General features: G+C 43.7%; 2 protein-coding genes across 3 annotated transcripts; one reads left to right on the top strand and one right to left on the bottom strand.

Annotated features, from left to right (window-relative positions):
• Window positions 1-906: 906 nt before the first annotated feature.
• neurl2 (neuralized E3 ubiquitin protein ligase 2) lies at window positions 907-2873 on the bottom strand. Of its 2 annotated transcripts, none has more exons than XM_041067161.1 (3): window positions 2734-2873; window positions 1848-2648; window positions 907-1158 (listed from the first exon to the last, which is right to left on the bottom strand). In XM_041067161.1, exons 2-3 carry the CDS (start codon window positions 2611-2613, stop codon window positions 1043-1045), a joined length of 882 nt encoding a protein of 293 aa, XP_040923095.1. In that variant the 5' UTR covers window positions 2614-2648; window positions 2734-2873; the 3' UTR covers window positions 907-1042. The 2 variants fall into 2 exon arrangements, with proteins under 2 accessions (XP_040923095.1, XP_040923096.1); XM_041067162.1 differs by having other exon boundaries at window positions 1848-2651; window positions 2734-2860.
• Window positions 2874-8171: 5298 nt separating this feature from the next.
• Window positions 8172-17313, top strand: tex2l (testis expressed 2, like). The gene is made up of 11 exons (XM_041067160.1): window positions 8172-9569; window positions 11378-11578; window positions 11901-12210; window positions 13044-13315; window positions 13603-13752; window positions 13888-13987; window positions 14548-14680; window positions 15451-15588; window positions 16083-16292; window positions 16930-17050; window positions 17140-17313. Exons 1-11 carry the CDS (start codon window positions 8172-8174, stop codon window positions 17311-17313), a joined length of 3207 nt encoding a protein of 1068 aa, XP_040923094.1.
• The last annotated feature ends 1183 nt before the right edge of the window (window positions 17314-18496 follow it).

The raw sequence follows: 18496 nt of genomic DNA on the forward strand, positions 1-18496 counted from the left end.
AAGTGATTTGCAAATCCGAAAGCCTGAGTTATTTTATCCATCTGTGACACATGCAAATTGTTCTCAGTGCTGCTTGCAAGCACCTACAGTGAGGTGTGATCTGATGTGATGTCCACTGCTGCAACTTGAATTACTTACTTGTTAAATGATACAGATTGTTTAATATGTGAAGAGAAGACATGGCAACCTTTTTTTGTGCAGTGGGGTTGATTACATTAAAATCCATATAGCTTTTCAACCTCATCATGCAACACATAAGTAAACTGAACTCTACTGCTTTAAAGGTTTTTGGAAGAGAGAAAATAATCATGAATCATACCACAGTTATTTCCAGCACACACACACTGTTGTCACATCCAGCTCTTAAGTCAGGTCCTGTTTGTCAGTTTTCCTTGATGCCAGTTTAATTTTCTGTTTTACTTTGAAATCACTTACCCCCGTTGTCTCTTTTGTAGATTCACTTCCTGTCCTCCTTTGTTTCCTGCCTTTGTGATCACCTTCTCTGCCCCTAATGTGTTGCACCTGTGTCTAATTGTCTTCCTGCCTCCTAGTGCATTTAAGTCTTGGCCTCCCCTTTGTTCTCTGCCAGATCGTCTTTGTCTGTATAGTCAAGTGTTACAGCATTTGTTCCTTGTGTTACTCCCTGTGTGTTTTGACCTGGTTTGTTTTCCTTGCGGTTTTTGCCTTTGCCTAACAATTTTGATACCTCTGCCTGGTTTTGAACTGCCTTTACCCGAATCGTGCATTTGAGTCCCTTTCTGAGCCCTCTCTTTGACAATTGTGAGGAGAAAGTCGATGTTTAATCACAGAGATACACATCTAACACGTTCTTTGTCACTTGCTGTGGAGGTGTCATCTCAGACAAATCATGTTGACTTTATCAGACCCCGACAGCTATCAAGAAGATAACCATGAATCTTTTAGCTTTATTTTACAATTGAAACACAGTTTCATAGTTTCATATTGAAAATGAATATCTTTTTTCTTGGTAGAAAGAGAGAGTTCAGACATTATATTTCCATCCATTGTAGGTCTTTATCCTTCATTCATATTTGCAGTAGTGCTTGAGTGCCTCTGGCAGCTCCAGCCAGTCAATGGCCATCCTGTGGACAATGTGCTTCTGGATGGCCTTCCTACACAATGTCTGCAAGGATGAGACTGGAGCAGAGAAGAGAGAACAAATAGACTGTGGATTAGCAAAATGGAAGGAATAAAGAGAAATAATTTGAGAAATGTGCATTAATATTCATTAAAAGCATGGATGGACTGATGAGCCATCATATTGGTCCATAGGCCCCTGAACCAGAGCCCCTGTATGATGTGAGAGTTAATACTTCTAGCTGGAAAGTCAATTATGTGGCCACAAGAGACACATAATGACTGTAAAGAGACACGAAGCAACTAAAAGGAGACACAGAACAACCACAAAGTGACGCAAAGCAGCTAGGGCCTACAAAGACACACAACAAAGAGACTCCGATCAATTACGGAGACACAAGATGTCCACAATGAGACACAAAGCAACCATAAAGAGACACAAAGCGACCTCATAGAGACTCAAAACAACCAACAAGACATGCAAAACTACACAATAGGGAAGAAAAGACAATTTCAAAGACACTGAGAAAAACTAGAGATTCAAAGTGACTACAAACATCGTCTCTCAGTGTTTTTGTGTCTAAGAGTCTGAAAGTCCGAATTCACCTTCAAAATGTGGCTGAAAGAGACACAAAACAGCCCATCATTTGTTCTCATTTAGTGTCTCTTTCTGTAAGTGACATGTCTGTACCCAGGGGCTCACTGTCTCATAATCCATCCATGATTATAAGAACCACTGTGACACTCACATCCATACTCAACCTGGACAATTCTGACACACTTAGTAGCAGCAAAGACGTCCACCACTGCGTAGAGAGGCTGGATGGTGGGAATCCCCTTTGCAGAAGCTCCCATGTCCTCTCCATTGATGATGATATGCATATCACCCAGGTCTCTTCCTTTAGGCACATACAGTACTCCTATCCTGCTGCGTCTGGCTGTGGGAGGAAGTGCGTTGGTCTTATACAAGTCATCCAAAATGTGGCTGTAACGTCCCGGCCGGCTCCTGCCGACGAGCTTGTCTCTGGGGATTCGAACATTCTCAATGTACAAGTGAGAGTCAGTGAAGAAAGTCTTTGGATTCACGTTGTTTCCTCCTCCATCTACAGCTCTATCTTCAACTTCCCCCCGCCCGAGCCTCTGACCACCAGCCAGTCCTCCCTCGCCCGGCTCCTGGACCTCAGGATCCTCTATGATCTTGTTGTGGTTGCGAGTGATAGCAAAGATCCAGCTGTCTCCAAGGTCTGTAAGGTCCGGGATGGAATATTCAGGTACCACTTCTAAGTCCAAGGGATTCCTGGCAGTCAGGCCGATCCGGAGGTGGCCACACCATCCCAGCTCCTTGTCCTCGATCTCTATGAGAAAGATTTCCCCAGGCTTCAGAGGGTGTTTGCTGAAACACACCCCGTTGGCAAAGCTCTCCACCCGCATGGCCTGGGTTCCTGAGTGGTCCAGTCTGATGTTGATACCATGGATGGGGTGAAATTCCATAAATTGGTCAGGAAATGGTTCCATTTTCCGGTGTGCTTCCACCAGGTCAAACTTTCACTCTGCTGTAGAGAAAAGAAATGACACTGAACAAAAAATTCCCAGTTGGATAGCTGTGAAAAAAAAAACAAATAGGGTCATACTTACAAACACTGTCCGATCAAACAGTCTTGCAGTGGGGTTTGTGACTTAGCGGCCAACATGTGGTTATTGTAGAGACCCAACAACTTACAAAGACACGACAAAGGCCCTGCTCTGCCTATCTGTGAGCCACTCAGGGAAGCTTCTGGTAGGGGGCTATTTTTGACCGGCTGCACATGTCAACAGATGGCAAGGTATCTGTGTGTGTGTGTGTGTGTGTGTGTGTGTGTGTGTGTGTGTGTGTGTGTGTGTGTGTGTGTGAGAGAGAGAGAGAGAGAGAAGGGGGGGGGGGGGGTGGCCAACATACTCATGCTTGCGGTTAGTGGGAGAATCAAAGCCCCCTGGGCCCCCGCACCCATGTACTGAAGTAATAGCTGAGTAATTATCATAATACCGTATGCCAGGGAGATATGTAAAACAGCAGGCCTTTCATAGCTGTATTCTAAATATAGTCCATGCAAATGCAGTCTGGATTTCATTCTTATGTAACGCAATTAAAGTAATATACCAGGATATATATGTCCATTGAGATATATTATGATAATGGAACTGCAGCATAATAATGTGGCAAAGAATTATATTCAAAAAGCGAAACTCTTAAAGTAAAGGCTCCTGAGCACTGTGGCACTTACTGCTGATTAACAGTAGCTCATATCACTTCACTTTAGAAGTAGCAGGTATTTTTTATCAGATCATATTAATTATAATGCATACTGAGAAAATACCTATCTGTTCCCCCAGTATACAGAAGAATATATGTTAATTGTCTTCCTTAATGTTTGAACTGAACTGAATGTGTTCACTTCAGTCTCTTTCCTCATACCTTTAAATACCCTGCTTTATTCAAAGAGATTTTTGTCTTTTCTAATTCAAGTTTTCAGAGTCAGTGTTCTTGAGGTTCTTTTATCAACACACATTGCCAGTCATGTAAAATACATAACCACCACTGTCAGTTTAGGTATAGTGAAGCACATCTTAGCTATTTCATAACAAGTACAACCCAAATGTTATAAGTTCAGCACAGTTTTATTGTAGTGCACAAGTTACAATCAAAAAAGAAGGGGCGGTGGGGGAGAGAGTGAAAGGGGGAGAAAAGGGGAGAGAAAGGGGAGAAAAGGAGGTGGGGAGAGAGTGAAAGGGGGAGAAAAGGAAGTGGGGAAAAAAGAGAAAGGGAGTGGGCGTGACAGAAAGGTAGGAGAAAAGGGGGGATAGAAAGGGGGAGGAGAGGGGGTGGTGGAGAGAGAAAGGAAGGAGAGATGGGGGGTTAAGGAGCAGAGAGAGAGAGCGAAAAAAGACAACAACCCAGTTGTGGAGCAGAGTGTTTCTTCTCCTCTGCTCCTGGCTCTTCTGCCTCCTCAGCAGCTCCTCTCTGGCTTCAGCTGGGTTCAGTTCAGGCCTTGTGATGGGGAGCTCCTCAACCTTCATCACCTCTTTCCAGCGAAGCCTTTCTTTCTTCACCTGCTCCTTTTTTTCTTTCTCCTCCTCCTCTCTTTGTTTGATTTCATGTCTCTGTTTCAGTCTCTCCCTTTCCTCGTGTCTTTCCTCCTCCAGAGCAGTACTTCTCTGCCTCTCCATCTCCATGTCTCTCAGCTCTCTGAACATTTCTTTTCTTCTCTCCTCTGGGGTCAGTTTCCTGACTCTTATCCAGGTAGCTGTGCTGGTGATCTGCTGTTCTCTCCAGGGCTCTCAGTGAAGAAATGCCACCAGACAGGAGAACTCTCAGTAAATAAGGTGACGGAGTTATGAGACAGTTCCCTCAGTTATTACACACATTCCACAATTCCAGGACACATCTGTCTCTAGACTGATCAGTGTGTCAGTGCAGATCTCCACTAAGGAAATAAATGTAAAATGCTTCAGCCACTGTAAAAGCTGTTTTACAAAGTGCTCCACTGATTTAGTATTCAATTCAATAACAATGCAACAACAATGCAATTCCTGAGGCTTTTTTTCCCTGATAATACAAAATCAAGAGATAATAAAATAAGAATAAGAGAGGATGAAATGATTAAACTCTACATTTGCTGTATGCATGACTGTTATATGTGATCCTGAGTACATATTATCAGTTATGCATCCAGACAGCCAGGCTCTTCAACAACACCTCCTCCAGTCACTGATGGATGGGGGGTTATTGTCTCTCCCCCCAGCTGGATCCTGCACACCTCTCTGTCCTGTTCTTCATATTGTCATTTCTAGGGCTTCCTCTGTGTTTTATGTAGGCCAAGATGGAGGGAGGGGAAGAGAGAAGGAAAGAGGAGAAATTCATTCTTTAGTCCTTTCTTTCTTTCTTTCTTTCTTTCTTTCTTCATGTCATTCAAATACTTGAGCTCCATGCTTATAGACAAATTAAAAAAGGAAATGTGGAAAATCATATTTATTTATTTTGCTGACCATTAGTAGTTAGGTGCAGGTACATAAGGTGAGGGCTTCACTTTTGCATGGATGCTCATCAGAATAGAAAATAACATAACTTATCCCTCTGGCTGAACTTAAACTGTCACCTTGTTTTGTACAATTAGACAACATTTGCACTGCGCACATGTTTGTGTGGGTGAGTTTGTGTGTGCATCTGTTGGGGCTGCAGAACTCTTAATCTGGATTATCATGCAGCGCGGCCGTGCTTTTCATAATCAGTTTGGTGAGCTGTGATTCTCGGCAGCGCATGACACATCTGGATGCAGGCAGGCGGTTAAGGGGAGGTGTGTGTGACTGAGCGCGCGAGAGAAAAAAAGAGAGAGAGAGAGAGAGCATCGAGACCACTCACTCGGCGGTCTTCGCGCGCACAGACGGAGAAGGAACTATCGGAAGACAACACATGCCCATGCACAAAATTATTTTTCGGGTAAGTTAACAGCCATCATCTCCATTTCTGTTTCTGCGCTTGCTTTGTTTGTCTTTTTTTTTCCTTTTTTTTTTTTTTTTTTTGCAAAGCAATAGCGGTACTGCAGACATTTGCAATGAACCACTGTAACTTCCACTTCTGCTGTCATATCAGTATGTCACACTTGTTTTGTGGACGTGAATCAATCAGTAAGAGGAAAGTGTTGAACTGCATTTTAATGACTTACTGTTGTCACTACACAAGTTAGGAAAAACATGCTGTAGAGCCCAATGTGACATCGTTATGTTGCTTGTTTTAGTCAACCACCAGTCCAAAACTCAAAGATATTCATTTCACCATTCCATATAATAAAAAATCAGCAACTGTTTTACATTTATTCTTGAAAATGGCTGAAACAATTCATTAGTTATCAACAAAGTGGGGAACAAACAGTATATACTGTTATGTCTAATGTTAAACAGTATGTATACTGGTGAAAGACTATACTAACACCATAAAAAAAAGGTTGCATTTCATTTTTCTCCCATCTATCATCACACTGATCAAACCAGAAGCACCTGCATCTGATTCTGCTCATTTATTCAGAATCTTCCTTTAATTTGTCACCCATATGTAGATGACCTGATACAGCAGGGGGACAATGAAGGATTGTGGTGTTACTAATAACTGCAATCAACACTGGGTCATGGAGATGAGCTAGCTTGGAAACACACTCCACCAAATGTTGGTTTAGCCCATAATCCGGCTGTGTGATTTGTCAGATTTCACAGTAAAATCCTGCATTAATGTTAATCTGAGATTGTTACTGTTCGTGTCTGATCAGAGGGTGGCACACAAACACACAAACTCCTACACACACACGGACACACATGCACACACACTCAGTGAGTCACAGACATGCTGTTAGGTTGGTCCTTCCACTGATTGAGAGTGTAAAGGATTGATCGAACACTTTGCGGCACACTCAGAGCAGATGCTTGCCGCCTTTCATGCCACAGTTGTCACATGATCGCTCTGTTTTTCACACGCAGCTTTATGGGGACACTTAGCAGCTCTCTTCTGTCTGTTTTACAGGAGCTTGTCATCGGGCATCACATTGCTGCTGGTCTAGGAACCGGAAATGACTTGTTGACCCTGCAAACAGAAGCTCGAAAAGGTGACTGGCTCTTGAAGTCCTCAAAAAAAAAATCATGCAGATATGATAAGTGAAAAAATACAGCAACATCTGGAGTCCATATTCTACACTTCCCAAACTAACTTCGGAATCTCCTGTAAGTGTTTCACTATTAACTTGGACAATTATCCTTTCTAATGAGTGTCTTAGTGCATGCGTGTGTGTTTTTAAATGTGTTTGCAAATTCTTGGTCACGTTTCCCACCCTGAGAAAAGCTATGCGGAAAGTCTAATTCCAACTGGCTGCATGTGCGTCTGTGAGGTTTATCTCCCCACCGTCCATTTTGGGTGACAGCAGATTAGTCAGAATCCACCAGCTGCTGTGGAATTGGTTGAAATTGTGCCACACAGCGCTGTAATACAGTTACGTAAATCTGACCAGTCAGAGGTAGGGTTTAACTCGCATAAAGAGCAGGGCACTTGACCCAGAGAGACAGCGAGTAAAAAAGGGTCTCTGCTGGGGCCTTTGTGCTGTTTCCCAGCTTGTGTCCAGTGCTGCTCCTTTCTGCCACAGAATGACAGCGGGTGACACACATTACCTCTCTGTTCCCTGTTCAGGTTTGAATAGTATAATTCTGACAAGTCCGTAGGTGGTGGCTGTATAATGTCTGTATAATGGCTGTTGACGCATGGGGATGACGGAGAGCATCTTTGAACTCCCTTCACTATTCATCTCAGGGTTACATAAGAAACTCTTTAAGCAGCTCGAGAAGACATCAGAGGGAGGGCTATGACTCTGGGTTCTTATGTCTGACAGTGGGCCCCTGAGACTGGAAGAAACTGTAGTTTCTCCAACCAGTCGGTGTGTGGTAATACCTTATTTTTTCATGAAAACATTAGGTATTTGTTTAGTTATTACAATTTTGACAAAGCCAAAAATATCCTCTACTTATTTAATACAGAAAGGCTGCATCTTTCAAATGATGCTTTTTCATTTCACATTCAGCAAGTCCCTGCATATTAAGGGAATGAATTCTGCACAGACATCCAATCAGACCCCAAAAGACATTAGAGCCTGAGCTGCCCTAGTTTGTGCAACATTTGGGGGAGAAAGTCTGTCTTGTCTATTTTTGCATGCTTCTAAAACTCATTCAGTATGTGGAGCGACTGCTGTGGGAGAGGAGGTGCTTACTTGGCTCTGATTCAGATTCACTAGTCTTCAGATTAATGTAGAATTCCACAACTCTTCAGAGCTAAGCTACATGACAGTCGCACATTAATGCGTAGTTGGCACGGGTGAGCAGTTTCTGTGTAAATGAGGCACAGGCACAGAAAAGATGCCCTTCCTTTCTCTCTGTGCGGCTCATTCCCAGACTGCTTTTATTTGTTCTGCCTCCAAGGCTTAATAATGTAGCTGACCTTGTTCTTTATTTATTCTCTTTCAGTGACTAGTAGGTGCCTTGGCTGTGCGATGTAAAGCAAAGAAATGGCAGAGAGTGGAAATAATGGGGAAAGAAGAAGCGAGGATAAAGAAAGAGGAGGTGGCAGACCTCTCCAGGAGCTCCACAAACTCTCCCCAGTTGGTGCCCCCTCCTTTGGGAGCAAAAGGCATCTCCCCCGGGGGATTGTGATCCAGCTGACTGGGACAGAGGGAGACTGGGACAGCCTAGATGAAAGTGAGCTCATCTTCTCCCTTGATCATGATGAGGACTACCCCTCTATATCTCTCTCGAAGGAGAGGCAGCGCTCTGTTGAGGATGACAGAGGACTGCAGTCTCAAGCTTTCCACGTCCCTCTTTCTCCTTCTTCGCCTGGCTCTCTGGGGAACTTCTCCGCCCCTGGCCCCAGTTTCCTCTCCCCAGGCCCGTCCTCACCGACCCACCGACCCCTTGCAAGCCTGGTAAAGTCTCTCTCCACAGAGCTGGAGCTGAAAGAATGCTCCACCCTCAGACCCAAGCCCCTTCTCAGCCTCGTAAAGTCAATCTCCACAGAGATCTCCCGCTCAGAGCCCGAGGTGTCGCAGTCAAAATCAGACTCCCGCCTTAACCTCCACCTGTGGAAGCAGCTGACCCAACCAAAAACCCGCAGCAATGGCGACTCCCGTACTGCGCCCCCTTCTCCTAGCTCGCTCTCACCCAGCGGAGAGGGTCTGAAAGGGGGCTTTTTCAAAATGGAGCTGGAGGACACCAAGAGGAAGCTCTCAGAGGCCGTACACGAACCTCTGAGCAGCATGTTCAGTAAGATCATGAGAGAGGAGAGCGCAGGCAGCCCCAAACACCAGTGTAGGACCCAGGGGGCTCACCAGGGCAGCTCCAGAGGTTTGGGACGGGACAGCAGCACAGACACGGTCCTTTCAGAGTCTCCCGTGAGGAACGCTAGAAAAACAGATGCTGATGTTTTGCCTGTGTTTGACTGGCCTTCTGTTAGACATCTTGGGAGAATTCACTGCAGCCCCTGTCCTGTGCATCACAACAGACAACTTAACAGGGATGAGGAGCTGGAAATATGCACAGATGGTGATATGATGCAAGTATTTGCCGTTGAGACACACAGACAGGCGAGGAGAGCGCCTGCTGGTTCTCAGGTCCCTTCTGAACCCTTGGCTCAGACCCCACCTCTTCTTCAGCCACCTCATCCTCTGCCACGCATGAGTTTATTCTGTGTGGCAGTGCTGTCTTATGCCTATTTCATCCTACCTCTTAGTCCATATTTCTCTGGCCTGGCTCTGGGATTAGCACTGGGGTTCTTGCTAGGACTTTTGCTCATTAGGATGGGTTCCTCCAGGTCTCGCTGCCCAGCCCCCACCGATAGACCAGCACAGACCTTGCTGGGAGAGCTGATTCTGACAGGTGGCACTGTTAACACTGAGCCTGACATCCTCAAGGTAAATGGATGAGGCATTAAGGAGGAAGTTGTCACATTGTTTTCACCTTACATCTCGGTCTCACTCCAATACTCACACATTTCCCAACATGTCCTCTATAAATAACATGTGAGACGGAACTTACAGTTGAATCATAAACAATCATCAGACTTTGAATTACGTTTCTTTGTTCCACCCAACACTTGTGTCTCTTGGAGGAATAGTTTGGCAATTTGGGAAACAATTCTGCAGATGACTTGCCAGGCAACCTCAGGAGACTCCAGAATGATACTGCTAACAGCTAAGTCTAAACAGTCCGCCTCATTACTCCCTGTAAGATGGCAAATTGCTTTTTTACACTTTGGCTTTTGGACTAATTGAAGAAACAAGATATAACGTGTTGAAAATCACAGAAGAACAAAAAAACAAAACAAATTCTCAAAAAAACTCAAGTGAAAACAGTTCATCAGAAAGTGACTGATTTCTGAATGCACTTTACAGTGCACATTTGAAAGCTACACGAATTACAGTAACATGGGTACTTGTGCTTAGTTTTCACCAGAGCTAATAGTTCTAAAACAAACCAGTGTCAAGTTGGCGAGTCACTTCAGCAACTCTGCTGACCTGTTCCTTCACAGATTAAAGGTTCAGAAAGTGCAACCACATAAAGTTCCCAGAATGCAATTAAAAGCTTCGATAATAAAAACTGCTGGAGATGCAGCGGTAATTACCGTTCTCCTCCTGGTTGAGCTTGACACAGGGCAACTGGAGAGTACAGCTACCACCCAGACACTTTCAGTTCCAGAGGCAATTAGTGAGGAATACAGGCAGGAGGGAGCTGTAATTTGTCAGGGGCCAAGACAGCCGAGGGGGGTGGGGGTACACAGTGTCGGTGATGGTGATGGTGATGGTTGGAAATGGGGGAGTTTCACTGTCTCAGTGTTGAGCTAATTCCCTCGTTTGGTCGTTAGCAGTTTGGTTTCACTCTGTGGCTTGTTAAGATGTGAAAGTCAGAGCTGCAAAGTTTGTGAGTTTTTTTTTTCAGATGTCGTCTGGTCTGGTAATCAGATGACAGAATCACAGCAGTTAGGGTGTTTGATTGCGGGCACACCTCTGAGATGAGGCCAGGGGCTGGCACCCTTATTGATGAAGTGCAAATAAAGTGTCGGTTTACTGAATGCATTGTGTGTACTACACTTTTTCAGTAGCGAACTAAGAGCATCAAGGATTGTATGACAGCTGTATGTAAGGAGTCTGAATGAACACTTCAGCATGTGTTTCAGATTAAAGAGTAAAGTTTTAGCTCACACAGCATCTCTGTAATCACACAGCAGCCGTGAGTTGTCGTTCACGTGGGAATCTTTCCCGTCTCTACCAACTATCCCATGTGATGTGATTGCAGCAGTATAAAGTCTGGAGAGACCTGGGAAGCCAAATCCAGGGCACAATGTCCCTTTGGCATTTTTGTTATATTCCATACATATTGTCCAGTACTGACATTATTATGGATGACTGCTCCTCTGAAGCCTCAGCTCACAGACTTATCTGCTATGCTGCATTTATTTTACAGCTCAGTTGTCCATGTTACAAATCGATTCCACAAAGGTGAATTTACTATGTTTGATAATTTGGATTTACCTCTTTGGATCTGTCACTGTAAAAGAGACATTCACAATCACAATCACATTTACTTTTTGCTCTTTACTTCAGTTTTAGGCTGATTACAAACATCATAGTGTGATTTTTCAAAACTGAACAATTCCAGATCAGGTGTTTGACCTGAAACTGTGGTGTTCATTTAAATCACAACTTACCTTCTCTGTTTCCAGGGGTGGATGAACGAGATACATGATTACGACCCAGAAACCTACCATCCAGCTCTGACTCAGTCTGTGTTTGCCACCCTGGAGGGGTCCTGTCTCCGTCTGGACTCCCCGCGTACCAACATCAGCCGCAGGGCCACATACGACGAAAGAGTCCACGAGGCCAACTTTGTCAAGTCACGTTGCTTTCAGCTGGCAAAGAGCAAAGTATGAAGACTGCTTAAGTAACTGTGTGAAGGGAATATTAGTACTGTATCTGAGGCTGTTCTGTTTTTTAATGGGTTATAGAAAGGAAAGACCTGATACATTTAGGTATTCTGGTGATGTTCTTATAAACTTAATCTAACTCTGTGTTGTCTGAGATAAAGTACAATGCCTAACTGGAAAGAAACTGTTAAATCAATTTCTAATATTGGTTAAACTCTTCAGCATTAATTAATAATTCATAAATGGGACATCTTACCGCATTTCCCATATAACAGCTTTCTTTTGCTTTGCCATAATAAAACTCTGCCCCTGTTCCCCCAAGGTATTCCTGCTGCCATCTGTGTTGGCACGGAAGAGGGTGTGGAACCCAAAGTATCCCATCTGTATCCAACTGGCCAGGGGAGGAAACTTCCGGGAGGATGAGGGAGGAAGGTCTGAGGGGAGTCGGGGAGAGGAACCAGGAGCTGAACCTCCTAAGCCCATCCCTGACCTGCCCACCACTCTTTACCTCTTCAGCCGCACCGGACGAGAGAAAGAAGAGTGGTTTCGTCATTTCCTGTTTGCATCCATGGATACAGAGAGGGAAAAGGAGAGGGACAGACAGAGGCCTGGCAGATGTGTGTCCAGATCGGGTATGAGAAATGTAAACAATGCATTAGGGAAGAGAAGGCTTCTAGATAAGGCATCTATACAAATGCTATGTATGTGTGGATTATGGATTACATGCTCCAATTCTTTGCATTTCAAAGCCAATCCCTTTTGAGGGAACACACAGATCTCACAGAGCAATGGCATCAGGAAAAAAACGTGTCAGTGTTTTGAAGAAAACTACTGAGTGGAAAGAATACATATCATCTGACTTTTATTTTCTGATACAAATCTGTCATTTGATGTGTTGCACTTAGTTTTTACATTGCTGCACTTTTTAAAGCATTAGTTCAGGGCATTAGATAAAAAAAAACAACTGCTCTGTTGGACTCTTGGGAAAGGATGGTGAGTTATGAAGGATAAGAGGCTTTAATTTAGCGTTTTGAAAAGTCGGTTTGGGAAATCCACTTTTTTTGCAGAGTTAGATGAGAAGATTCAAACGACTCTCATGTTTGGGCGTTAAGTTTTTAGATGAACCCTGCAGCTGGTGCAGACTGCTACAGCCTACACGGTGAGGGTCATGTGACCAATGAGGGTACCCAAAGGATCTGAATGGCTAATTTTCAGTGGCGTCACTGGCATGTCTACTTGTACAGTCACAGAAGGTAAACTGTGAAGCAAACAGACATGAGACTTTTTGTTTAACTCTCAGGAAGAAAGTGAATAAGCCTGAATAATTCCTGCTTTCTAAAATCCTGGCAGTTACGTTTTCTGTGAATGATTATTGATTTCCAAAGCACTGAGGATAAATAGAATATCACAACAGACCATGAATGTTGTGTAAACCAACCAGGTAAATGTTTCCTGGATTATTCAGGCGATCCAGCTCTGGCACAGGGTGTTTGTAATATCCCAAGCAGCAGAGGCTCCAGCAGAGTGGGCAGCAGTGACGATGATGCCCCCTGCACACCTCCAGTCCCCAGCATCCCCCCTGCAGCTCATGTCGGTCAGACCTCCAGTAGCACCAGGGGCCTTTCACTGCTAGACTACACAAGCTACATGGCTCATCTCCTGGGCGCAGAGGAGATGGGCCCCCTCTCCAGCCCTGGGGCCGGCAGCACAGAGACGAGCCCCACCATCAAAGGAAATGTAAGTCATGCTTGCAGATAAAATTGAAAAGAGAAGCAAGTTAAATTAAACTGCAGGTGTATTCCAGTTTACATCTCTCTAAAGTATCATGTAGACAGCGGTGTAGTACATTAGCATCGACCAGTGAGTACAAAATAACGTTAGTCATCTATAACATGTCATAAAGGCAACACGTTTCTGTTGTTATGCTTAATCTATTTAAAATATACAACTCTCTAAATCGTCCTAAACCTGCAGCTTTCTTTCTTGTCCTTGCTCAGCCCTGACTCAGGTGTCTTTTTCTACAGTGTACCTGTGATCTGACAGAGTACCCTGGGAAGAGCCAGACTATGTGGGCTAATGCTCTGATTGGTCGGATCTTCTGGGACTTCCTGCGAGAGAAGCACTGGGCCCACGCTGTTTCCCACAAGATCCAGAAGAAGCTCAGCAAAATCAGGGTGCGAGCAGTTTTATTATTATATTTTTTATTATATAAGTTACTGTGGCAATTTAAAGTCATAGAAAAGGTATTTAACAATAAATATCATGTATTTTATGTCATTTTAATGTATGATATGACATGTTCCTTGCAGCTGCCTTACTTTATGAATGAGCTGACTCTGACTGAGTTGGATATGGGCTGCTCTATGCCACATATCACTGCTACCTCCAGACCAGAGGTTAATCACAGGGGTGAGTACAATACACAAACACACACACACACACACACACACACAGTAACAGCAAGAGATGTGTGAGACATGTGATTACAGCTGAGTACTACAGAGCATCAGATCAGACGTTGTTATCCTGTTGTAATCTCACAGAGCAAAAGAGCCATTACGCCATGGAGTTTAACATTTAGAGCATGTTGGCCTATGTGTGTGTGTGAGTGTGAATGTGTGTGTGTGTGTTTTAAAATCAGTTGGTGTGGCAGTCAACACTCCTAATGACGGGGGCAGTTTAAGTGTGTCAGTCCCTGTTTCTCCTGCCCACTTAGCTGTTACACAACCACCCCTCAACAAATTACCCTGTTTTCAGCTTCTCTCTGTTTTTTCCGCTCAGTGCACGTGTCAGAGGGGGATTTATAATCTGGCATAATTTATTATAAATTTAATTTCAAGGGTTGATAATCACAGTAAAAGCTGTTTAATCTGCCTACTGAGCAGTGTGTGTCCAGATTAGGCTGTGTGCACGGGCTTTGTCTTAGTTTGGGTGGTGCGGTGTTGACCTCTGTGTGGCGCCCTCTGCAGGCCTGTGGGTGGAGCTGCAGCTGGTCTACACCGGTGCACTGCAGATGACCTTGCAGACCAAGTTCAACTTGTCCAAGCTGGGCAAAGAGGGTGGCCAGGACACAGACTGCACGACTGAAACTGGCAGCCCACGGTTAGTACTACACAGAGTGTGCAAGTTTATTTGAGAAGCAGTTTATGGACAAAATAACCAGATGGGATTCTCTGTTTTCAGCTAATCCAGTTAATCAAATAAAAAAAATAAGCTGGAGCCTACAATCCCCACAATGCATGTCAATAGCATCTTAAATTAGCTCTTCCCTGCCTGATAGTGCCATCAGGGGTATTATCTCTTTAGAAAGAAATGCCCTCAGACATTATGCAGCTGTTTTTCCACACTGAGTGTCACCCCTCACTTTCCTTTATGTGTAAAATCTGTGAAGTGCCCTCTCAGTGTCTCTGTTATCTGTAAGGTGTATTCTATCATATTGCCCAGCTCAAGTGGTACGAGTGATATCAGAAATCACAGTAAGCCCTTCATTCTTATAGCACACATATACACACCTGCATGGCTCTCTTTCTATCCCTCTGATCCCTTTTATCTCTGATCTACAGAGCAGAGCCTCACATTACATTGATTAGCGTGGAGCTGCCTGGCAGAGGCCGACGGTGGCAGGGATTACAGTCCAGGCAAAGCTTTAGGGTCTTTACAGTAATTTCAGGATTTGTTCATATACTTGTATCTGTCCATGTGTCCATGGAGGTATCTGTTTGTCTTTCAGTCCCCAAAAATGCTGAAAATTCAGTGCATCTGCACCAGGATGGAAATGCTTCTGAAACAGAAGAGCTGAAGCTTCCATCTTCACCTCCATGTCCTTTCACCACGTGTCCACTCCTAACTTGTCTGCCTGTGTGTCCTCCCAGCTGCAGGCCCGTCCTCAGTGTGTTGGCGGACAGTGATGAGGAGTCGTCCAGCGCTGGGTCATCCGACGAGGAGGAGCTTCTCCTCTCCGAGCCCCAGGGGCCAATGGGGGAGAAGGGATCCACACCTATGGCTGAAGGGTAAACGCTGATATAAAATAACAGAGTAATATCAAACAAAAATTCTGCTTATGTGCTTCCTAAATACAAATAGCTATACAGAGTACTAAAAAGAAATTCTAAAAAAAAGAAGCACCATACAGCTTTTTTCAAAGAAGATGCTTTAATAGGTTACATTCATTAAAGAATATTATAAATGTACTATTAACTGCTACTTTTGAGTGATAAGTCAAATCACATTTGCATAAACAGCTACGTCAAAAAGGAGAAAGTGCAGCTTTCATCACCGCGAAGTGTTACTTCTGCCCGTCTGTGTTGTGACTGCTCGCTTTTTTTTTTAAAGCAGAAAATAAACGGGGCTGACATCACGCTCCAGATGGCTGTCTCTCTCATTTACATTTCAGCCTCTCATCCCTCCTCAAATTTAGACTTTCGCATCTGAATACTAAATCTACTCACAAACGCAGGATCATACAAACGCTCTCCTTTTCCTCTCCTCTAATCTTCTCTTACAGGACAGCGGGAGGCAGGACGGGGAGGAAGATTTTGAGATTTGTGGACAAAATTGCTAAATCCAAGTATTTCCAGAAGGCGACAGAGAACGAGTTCATTAAGAAGAAGTTTGAAGAGATGTCCAACACGCCCCTGCTGCTCACTGTGGAGGTTCGGGAGCTGTCAGGGACTCTGGTCGTCAACATCCCACCACCCCCTACTGACAGGATATGGTATGAACAAAATGCCTGGGCATAAGTACATGGAAGCAAAAACTGCTTCATGCAAATGTATTGAGGCAGGGCCAGGCCTTCAGTATGGAGTTGCACATGAACAGAAACCTTTCAAAAACGTGTTAGATTATGCAAAATATAAGAAGTGTTTCAGTTTTATAATCAGTTGCTGTATAACTGATCCAAAGGCCAGATTAAAGTCTACAGGGGACGGAGATTTTACAGTCAGTGGTTAAACCAAGCCGAGGAATCTTTGTCAAGTTTCTCTAGATTGTATAGTAGTTTTCACACATTCTCTCACTCTTCTTCTGAAGATACTGAAAGTAAAACTATGCTGCTGCGTTGGTGGCTCCTGATATAGAACCTACAGCGTTTTCTTTCTTTTATTCTGAAGTACCAGTACTGCATGTCATAAATGCCCTGAAACAATGCTGCCTGCTGTGTCTTGACTTTCTGTGGTGTGACTCACTTTTCACGCTTCATCTCCTGCCAAAGGAATATTCATTTTATTTTACCAATCCGTTTTAGTTGAGCCTGTTTCAAACACTGAGGCAACATGAGACTGAAACGTGACTCATTACAGTCTCAATACAAATGATTATGTTTGATTCTAAAAATGTTGCGATCTCCTCTGTAGGTACAGCTTCTGTGTGCCACCCAAGCTGGATCTGCATGTCCGTCCCAAACTGGGCGAGAGGGAGGTGACTTTCTGTCATGTAACCGAGTGGATTGAGAGGAAACTGCAGGATGAGTTTCAAGTAAAAAAAAAAAAAAAAACGTGGAATGTTTCCTCCTTCCTCTCAGCAACACACGAAGCCTCACAATCATGTTTTTATTTCCTCTCCAGAAAGTGTTTGTGATGCCAAACATGGACGACATCTACTTACCCCTGATGCACTCTGGCGTGGAACACCCTCAAGCCTCCGAGCATCTGTCTCCTCAGTCCCAACGCTCCCAAAGCTCCTCCACAGAGTCTATAGAGAGGATCCCACCTGAGATCTCCGGGGCAGAGTCTGACTAGTCGACAATCAAAGGAAATCTGGGGCTGCAAAATGGTTTTATTACATTATATATTAATAGTGAGAAGAGGAGGAATCAACAAACAGAACGTAAAGCTGTATTTGCCTCTTTAGACTTCGGTAGCTCTTAAACAGACTTACAGACTTGTGTTTATGACTGAGCCAGGAGTTTGTAAGGATCTGACATTTAGCACTGTAGGTGTAGCTGAGATTTGTTTGTACCATCTAAAGAAAATCATTTAATGATATGGTATAGTCAGAGCGACAGATTACTGTACATTACATAATGACAAACGACTACAAGTGATACCTTTTACCAATGTTTACATGTGAATGAACCCAGTGAGATCATTTGCTGCTTTGATGTTTACAACTCAATGTCACTTTGGATATAAGACGATGCACATTATTAAATTAAAGTTTGAAAAACACTCGTCAGTCCTGTTCTCCCAGGCCACAGTCATGCACAGAGGACGGATAAGACTCTCAGGAGGCAGCACAGAAAAAAACTATCGTCACATATCCTCATGAATCGTTTCATAAAAAGATCAAATGATGGTGAATTTTTTCAGAGCATTTCAGTTATTGCTTGTTTGAATTGATTCATGTGCAGCCCTTTCATGGATTTTCCTCTCCTTTTCAATGTCTGAAAAACACTAAGACAAAATACTGATGTAAATTAAATTAAGTATTAATGATGTAAACATCATTAATACTTTACTTTGGTGTAGCTCTCATTAATCTGAAGAACTGCACTTATGAAGGCTCTAAAGTACCAATATCAGTGTAATGTCAAGATGGAAAACAAATTAACTCTTCAACAAAACGACAACAGCATGGAGCATGGTGGGAAAACAGCCTGTGAAAAATGCATGAAATGAAATCACATGTGTGACAGTGTGTGGGAGGGTGTGTGTGTGTGTGTGTATGTGAGTTTGTGCGAGTGTGCACATGTGGGGGTGTGTTCACGATGATACTGCTGAGTTATGTGCAGTGCGGTTCAGTACACAGGATCTGGGTCTATGTTTGAAACTGTTATGAGATGTAAATTCTTTGTTGTAAAATGATCGACTTCATGAAGTCATTTATGGTAACACGAATCACATTTACATGTTTACATGGCAGAACTTCGGTATAACCCAGCATGGTCCTTTGACTGTCAATAGATTTTGAAATGGACATAAA

Source organism: Toxotes jaculatrix, chromosome 21, assembly GCF_017976425.1.
Source record: "Toxotes jaculatrix isolate fToxJac2 chromosome 21, fToxJac2.pri, whole genome shotgun sequence".
Taxonomy (NCBI): domain Eukaryota; kingdom Metazoa; phylum Chordata; class Actinopteri; family Toxotidae; genus Toxotes; species Toxotes jaculatrix.